Here is a 7,945-nt window from a genome sequence, read left to right as displayed (position 1 = left end):
CAATCGCCCTCCCCCCTCGGTAATATGTAGAGCAGATCATGTGGCAGCTTCCCCGTCATTAATTATACAACACAGAGGAGCTTGGACTTCAGGAGCCAAATGGGAGTTCGAAGGTCAACTGAGGGGCTTCCAGAGATTTGGCTGGCTGTGCCAGGGGACTTGTTTTTTGTTGTGCCGAATAAACAAAGACCTGCAGACCGTCCCCAAACATGCAACCACATTGCAAAATATGCAAATCATCTCCAACTGACAAATTATATTCTGCAAATGCGTTTGTCATTCCGATCTGATGGGATGCAGCAGATGCCACAATATATCTGCTGCCCATGTCTATGTCATCCCATAAGATATTCCTGCTGCCCATGTCTATGTCATCCCATAAGATATTCCTGCTGCCTATGTCCTCCCATAAGATATTCCTGCTGCCCATGTCTATGTCATCCCATAAGATATTCCTGCTGCCCATGTCTATACAATAATATCCGATCCTCGGAGCTGGCTGGCTCTTAGACTGGTTCCTGGAGCCTCTCTCCCCTTCCGCTGCAGCTGTTTAAGGTCCCTGACATCACATTTTATACACACTGTATAGGATGTGAGGACAATGAGGGACATACCATCGCTGCAGCGGAATAGGAGACAGACTGGAGGGAGCGCCGTCACAGCCGGCCACCTCCTTAGACAAAAATGAGCAGTTAACCCTTGCAGTGCGTGTTGTGGGAGCAGCTCCACTGCAAGGGTTAATACATTTCCCCCCAGAAGTCTACTTTAATGGACTGCAATCAACTGATTATCACAACTGAACGTCACATTGGACATAGAGTCATCCCGTCTATGGGCTGCGTATATTTCTCAGCCCATCGATACCAGCTGCTGGGGTCTCTGGGAAAGGACTGGGGGGGATTTACAACAGAACTGTGTAGATCAGACGGCTTTACTCCAGTGCAGAAATAGTATTTAGCCCAAGACAAAGGCCACCAAGAGACCAGCAAGCAATGACGCTTGGCTGGTGAGATTGCCATCATCCAGCCACCTCCATTAACTAGCCAATCACTGTACTGGAACAAGCATGCAGCCAGTGAAGTATGAAAGTCTGAGCTCCCATTCTGCATACTTGCCCAGATCAGTGACCCACTAAATAGTGAAGTCAGGATGGCATTTCCAATAATTTTATACACCCAGGATAAGGATGATCATCTGTATCAGGATGACAGGCAGCTCCAATATTTATACTCTCAGGATGACAGCCCCAGACACAGGCAGCTCCAATATTTATAGTTCCAGGACCCCTTTAGAACCTCTTTCAGACAGGTACAAAGGTCCTACTTATGTCTTGCACTGTTTAGTCCAACTGCCCAACACATGTGCAGCACTTTTAAGGCCTAGAAGTTCATAGTAGTAGTGCCGGCCGGTGATTCTGCGTCTTCAAGTTTGCGTCTTCTTAGGAGGATCTAACAGCCGGGTGAGAGTTCAGTCTGCCCGTCACCCAGCAATGACCTCACTCGCTTTCCTCTGGCGTGATAAACAGTTGCGACCCTTTAAGGTTTATGCTCCCTGTCTGGACTCATACAGAATGGCTCCAGCCGCTCGCCCTCGGGCAGCATGGCGTTAAGCTTCTCCATCAGCGGCACTGTCTGATCAATCCCCATCTGAATCCGTCTCAAAATGGCCGACATCTCGTTCACCTTCTGGATCTGCTCGGCGTACTTGGCGAAGCGCTTCTGGCGTTCCTGCATGTAGCTGTACAGGGTGTCCACGGAGGCGTCCATCTGCAACGTGAGCAAGAGAAGATGGATACAGTTATAATATGCACTAAAAGTTCCATCAGCAGATGCCCGACCCCCAAAATTCAATGAGGCGCAATTTAAAAGGGGACCTATGAGCACAGTAAGATCTGAGCTGCTTTTGCTGACTTGCTTTTAAAAAGGTGCAGACTCCAAGCCGTCATCCTCATCCCGTCACTGTCTCTGCACTTAATCTTTATAGAGGCCGCCGCTATGGCTGCCTGCGTAAAGAAACTCACATAGGCCATCAATATTCTGCTGCTGGTGGTGGATGAAGCAAATGACTATGTACTCTGGCCGTCCTTCCCATTACCGCCTCTGCCCAATGACTGGCACAAGGAGTCTGGGCAGTGACAGGCCTCTTCACAGCGCTGTTGTTGTGGTCCTGCCTGAGCTCTGCCCTGAAGAGAACATTCATGCGCTCCCATATGATGAGTTCAATGCAAAGACTGCCGTCACATGTAGTATAAGAAACGACAGCGACTTGACAAATACGAGTGTGTTGCCCGCATGGAATACATATCTACAGATCAGCACTGGGTGAATGGGATCAGCACCCCGAAAATATGACACTGTCTTATATTTTTTGTGGCTCAAAAAACACACTAGGCCTTATTTTATTTTTTTTAATGTACAACAATCCAAAGTTAATGCAAATCAAATTAAATAATCCAAAATGGCAAAGTTAAGAATATGGTGATCAGGGCAATCAGGGGTGCTATCCGTTTCCAAGAGCAATTTGGTAACCAGAATGAGCGAAGTGCGCTTTCACTATCGATTCCTCACAGGCGGAGTGCATTTGGTATGACTCCGCCTGTGACAGGAGACGGCGCTATAGAGGAAGCCTCGGCTTATGCGGCTCTGCTCCATCCGATGCCGCCTCGTTTCCTCTAGTGCTGGCTTCATTGGCACCGCTGATTCTCTCCCGCGGCTCTTCAAGTTCCCCCTTATGCCACCACCGGCCCAGGGATCGGTCACAACTAGGTCTTTTTTTCGGGGTAGGTCTTATATTTGAGCAATTCCCACAAATGGTACCAGGTCTTAATTTCAGGGTAGGTCTTATTTTCGGGGAAACAGGGTAATACCTTCCCTTGTATCAGTTGTATTCGCCCTCCTGCACTCTTCACCACTCGTACCGCTCACCTCCTTTATACGTTTCACCAGCGCGTTCTGGTCGAAAGCCACCGCCTCAGCGCACTGGTGAAGGTGATCCTGGTAACGCACACACAGCTGCAGCACCTGCGGGGAGTCGAGACGCTCCAGGCGGACGTTGGGTGGGGAGGTCTGACCGCTCAGTAGACCTGCGAGAAAGACGGAGGAGAGGTGAGCGAGGCTAGAATGCAAGAAATCGATTCTATATCCGATTCCGTTTTAAAATAAAAACAAAGAAATGTCATAATTGAAGCTTTGAATACCCGACAGAGTGCGCAAAAGGAGATTTACAGAAACGGGAATAGTTTGTATTGTACACGATTGGATGAATGAAGTAAATGACCTCACCGGGTGGCGTGTGTGTGTGATGCACGCTGTAAGGGGAGGGGGGGGCTCTCAAGGCAGTGGTGTGGCCTTTGCATCATCTGGCAAATAGTGAGAGTGTCACTGGTTGCCAGGAGCTGGGCGGGACGCCAGCCAGACCATCCTGCTCAGCTCCAAGCAACCAGTGACGCCAATGATTGCCAGGGGCTGGGCGGGACGCCAGCCAGAGTGTGTGTTTTTATATAAATCAGATGTATAGCCAATCATTACAATCTCATATAGGTTTAAAATGCTAGTTATTGTCATGGATCTTCCATTAAAATAACCCCCTGTGATCCTGCCATGAAGGTCCTTGTTCAGGCACATCCTGTTATAGGGTGACAACACTCTGTCCTGTGTTCCAATTGTGCTGCATTGTCACCCTGTCACATGGGCTTCAGGACTACAAGTGGCTGTTTCAGCACACATTACGCAGCCATAGTTCACTGTTGTCACCATCAGGAAACCTGCCCTGAGAAATCCCATGCAGCCATCATTGGAGTGCATGTAGACAGGAAGTGTCTGCAAAGAGGCGGCAGCAGCGCTGAGATGTAACAAAGGGTGACTACAAGATTTTATTAAAAAAGAACAGTGACAATTGTTTATGATACACAGTATACAAAGCAAACTAAATGCCACCCAGTTAGGACTTACATCTGTTCATCAAAACTTTTGCCCCCAGTGCAGGAGATAGCAGCACTCAGATACAGTGAAGGATGCAGAAAAAAAGGCAATTGTTTACGATACTCAGTACTTTAGCCAACTAAACATCGTTCAATTTAGGGTTTCCATTTCCTTTCATTTGGAATTTCCACATCACGCCAATGTGATGATTCTCCTCTAAGGACTTCCCAGTAATGTGCACAGAATGCCTCATGTCTCCCTCTGTGTACAGATAGAAGGATTTTACATCCAGGTCCGTGAATGGGAGATTTCTGGGTATCAGATGTCCAGACCCTTCTCATGCACAGACCAGAAAGGGAGACGTTTGGGATTGCAGGGAGATGTGACAGCGAGGGGTTAAGCAGGCAGGGACCCGATCTGCAGCCAGGGCTGACCTCACTCCATTCTTATCGGCTGATGTCATAGAAAGATCAGCTTCCCCCTCCCCCCGGCACTCGTTATTGTCAGGCCCCGGGCTTATTTACATCAGGGCGACACAAAACACAATGGCGTCATTGGCGGTCAGGAAAAGACCGATTTCATGGGAATTTCTGCACGCTAAGATTTTTGCTGCATATCTCACCACCGTGTCTCCCGGCTGAGCTTCCCTTCTATTCAGCCCAAAAATCTGGCTGCAGGTTTTGGCGTCTTTTATGTTGTAACAGATCGTTTTTCCTGCGACATTGACGCCGCGGCCACCTACATCATTTTTCCTGCGACATTGACGCCGCGGTCGCCTAGAACATTTTATAAATGATAAGGATGACGTTCATAATTAGGAATTAAATCCAAACTCTGGGCAAGATCTGCCATGATATCCCCTGTCCCATCTAACAGCAACTGTGCAGAGGATGTTGTCTCCCTCTCTGGTGGCAAAGATAGCAGCTGGGATACTCTGTGTACAAACCCACTTTACTTTCTTGTGCCCCCTTCATCCTTTCCCCGTTGGCTGGAATTATTTATAGTATAGTATATAGAATAGTTCCAGTCAATCAGGAAAGAAAGGATGGTCTCAATCTATCCAGACACATTGTGGGGAATTCAACAAAGCATGTTGGATACTTTTATTGTCGGGAGAGTTCCTTTAAAACAGGGGAAGGCAAACTCCGGCCCTCCAGCTGTGGAGCAAATACAAATCCCATTAGGAAGTGTAAGTCCCTGACTGCCAGAGGCAGATGCATGATGGGACTGGTAGTTTAAATCGCAGCTGGAGGGCCAGAGTTTGCCCACCCGTGCTTTATTTGGGGGGGGGGGGGCTGGAGCAGACAAAATCTGGAGCAGTTGCCTATGGCAACCAATCAGCTTCTCCCTTCAAGTTTGTTCAGTTAAGATTTGAAGATGAGAGAGAAGCCGATTGGTTGCCATGCACGGCTGCTCCCGATTTTGTCTGCTCCAATTTTGATAAATTCCCCTCCCTGTATCTAATTAATGTGACATTTTCATTTGCAGTTCCAACATGTGACAGATTCAGGTAGCTCTCATTACCACCAATTTAAGGACCTGTCACTATGTCTGTGATAAGTAAAAAAAAAAAGAATTATCGCCGGGTTTACAGGTTAGGAAATTGGCGGCAATTAGGGCCAACTCTGATCTGGCATACAGAGATGCGCCAGTGCTCAGAGTGGGGCATGTATGTGCTGGGAAGTGGTCATAAAAAGGTGTTGTAGTAATATTTCCACATCCCGGACCCCAGTCAGCTGCTGCCAGGGAGACTCCCCAGCCAGTAGCTGAATGTAAAGGATGGGGCCGGGGATGCTGGCTGACATGACCCAAATACGGTCATGGCCGAATATGGTCATGGCTATATTTGGGTAGTAATGTCAGCCAGCATGCCCCACACCTTTTGGAGCTGAATGGGGCCGAAGATGGCTGATGGATGGATAACCAACCAATAATGCAGACAGTGGAGGGGACCTGAACTCCGAGGGACTGGCTCCCTTGTGATTGACAGCATATGGACACTACAGCTGCCAATGGCTGTGCGTGAACCAAATTAATTTACCCATTTCCAACATGTAGATGAACCTGGGGCAAGCAGCAACATTTGTTGTGCGGCTGCACGATGCAACACTTTCATGAATTCTAGAGACTGTTTAGGAACCAATTTTACCTTCAAACGTTTTTGCAGCTGCTATCCAGAGACTACTGGAGAGCTCTGATATGAGCAAGAGGGCAATAAAAAGTTGAAGTATGGCCTCTCATAAACAAAAATAAAAGTGCTGCAACACTTAAAGCGGACCTTTACCCAAATCCTCAAAATAACAACAAACACACCTTTAGAAATGTTTACTAATGACAATCTACAAACACATACTTCTAGATGATTGCCGGCTTTGTATTCTTTGCATTGCTTATTTCTCTTTTCTTCCAGTCTTCTGACAGTGGCCATGTTTGCTAAGGGCAGATTACTAGCTCTCCTATTACTTCCTAGATTACTGTGACTAGGACATGTGACCATGCACATCATCTCAGGGGAGGAAAATGCCCTTCCCTCAGATCTTACAGATGAGATTTTCCAGCAATGCTCTGCTGATGACAAGGCAATCCCAGTGTGCATTGCTTTGGCAAACTGAAGTCATTTTGCCCTTTCAAAGCAGGAAGTGAATGTTCTGCAAGTGTAAGTGTTTCACAATCACAGCATTGTACACCTGACGTGTCTATGTTATTATTAATCAATTCATTCAGTTAAGTTCATCGGCACATACAGTTTTCTTTTATCACACAATGCAGCTTCCTGTGAGGGGGTGGCAACAATGCTGCACTGCTCCTGAATTCAGAGCAGAGTCTTCAGGCTGTGCCTGCGTGAGATAAGAAGATGTTACAGGAAGCATGGCTATCAGCATTGTCAATGTTGATTGTACTTGTGAATAAGCAGCTGGATGCACCCGGTCCAGCCCTCTGCATTCTGGATTGACAGCACTTTCTCTGTTGAAGCGCTCCCACTGTGAGCTGCAGTGTGAGAGGGGAAGCGTGTAAGACACAAATAAAGGAGGATTTGGCTCATTCAAGAAGGTAAAGGAAGTTTTTTTTGTTTACTTTATCAGGCGTGTGCATCACATAGTAAATTGATTTGGTGATTGTTTTTTATGTCATACGGGAGACTTTAGTTGTCTTTTACAACACCTGTGCTGGTATCAGCCTCTTGCAATCCCTGCACAGCAAATCTCAGAGTGGGGGAGGGAGAACCAGCACAAGAAGCCAATGAGATGTGCTGCAGTGCTCATGTGCTAATAAGAGACATGCTGATAGGGGGACAGAGCAAAGTGACAAAGAGATGAGCTCATTGGTCTGATGCATCTCCTTTTACTGTGGAGTCGCAGGTTAGGGTAGGAAAATGACCTGTAAGCGTCACTGAACTGCAGCAGAAAAAAAAATAAGGTGTCTCGCCCTGCCAGCTCCCATACATGTATTGCATCCGTCTGCCCAGAGTTCAGCATTAATGTGTGGCAGAGGATCATTAGGAAATCGTGACATTAACGGGGGTGAAAGCTGAAATCAGCATTTGGTACGCAGGAGATGAAGGACATTGAGTTGGGTCATCACATTTTATAAAGTGTCTGTGTTGTTTCATCAGAACTTTCTCCACGTGAGACAGCAAAGGTCTGCGGCCGGCGGACCCCCGGAGGACGAACAAGCTGCATCCTCAGAGATTAGCTGTCCTTCGGGGGAGGAACTGTGAACACGAAAGCTTTATACATGACAGGGAGACGTATTCATAAAAGGACAGATTAGGATGCCTCTGACATGAAACGCTTCGGCTGTCCTTTCATCACGACTGATGGAATACTTTGAATTGATCAAGCTGCAAAAAGATTTGATATTTAAAAAATCCATTCAAACAGCACAGGCTGCATTCTGAAATCATCAAAAACTTTCATGAGGAAAGACACAGCTTTCAACTTTATTTCTTATTGCTGAAAAAGGTACTAATGACTAACTTTATTGGAGAGAGAGAGGGCACAGAGAAGAGAGAGAGCGAGAGAGAG

The 7,945-nt window shown here is 47.0% G+C and overlaps 1 protein-coding gene across 1 annotated transcript; it reads right to left on the bottom strand.

The window, feature by feature from the left end:
- Positions 1-1,499: 1,499 nt before the first annotated feature.
- Positions 1,500-3,114, bottom strand: BORCS5 (BLOC-1 related complex subunit 5; the record flags this gene model as incomplete). Its single annotated transcript, XM_018562079.1, has 2 exons — positions 1,500-1,766; positions 2,925-3,114. Coding segments are annotated over 2 exons (421 nt in total), but the record flags the coding sequence as incomplete, so codon positions are not given.
- Positions 3,115-7,945: the final 4,831 nt, after the last annotated feature.

This window comes from Nanorana parkeri, unplaced genomic scaffold, assembly GCF_000935625.1.
Source record: "Nanorana parkeri isolate BGI_ZX_2015 unplaced genomic scaffold, ASM93562v1 scaffold560, whole genome shotgun sequence".
Lineage (NCBI taxonomy): Eukaryota > Metazoa > Chordata > Amphibia > Anura > Dicroglossidae > Nanorana > Nanorana parkeri.
This window is presented reverse-complemented; position numbering and strand designations above follow the sequence as displayed.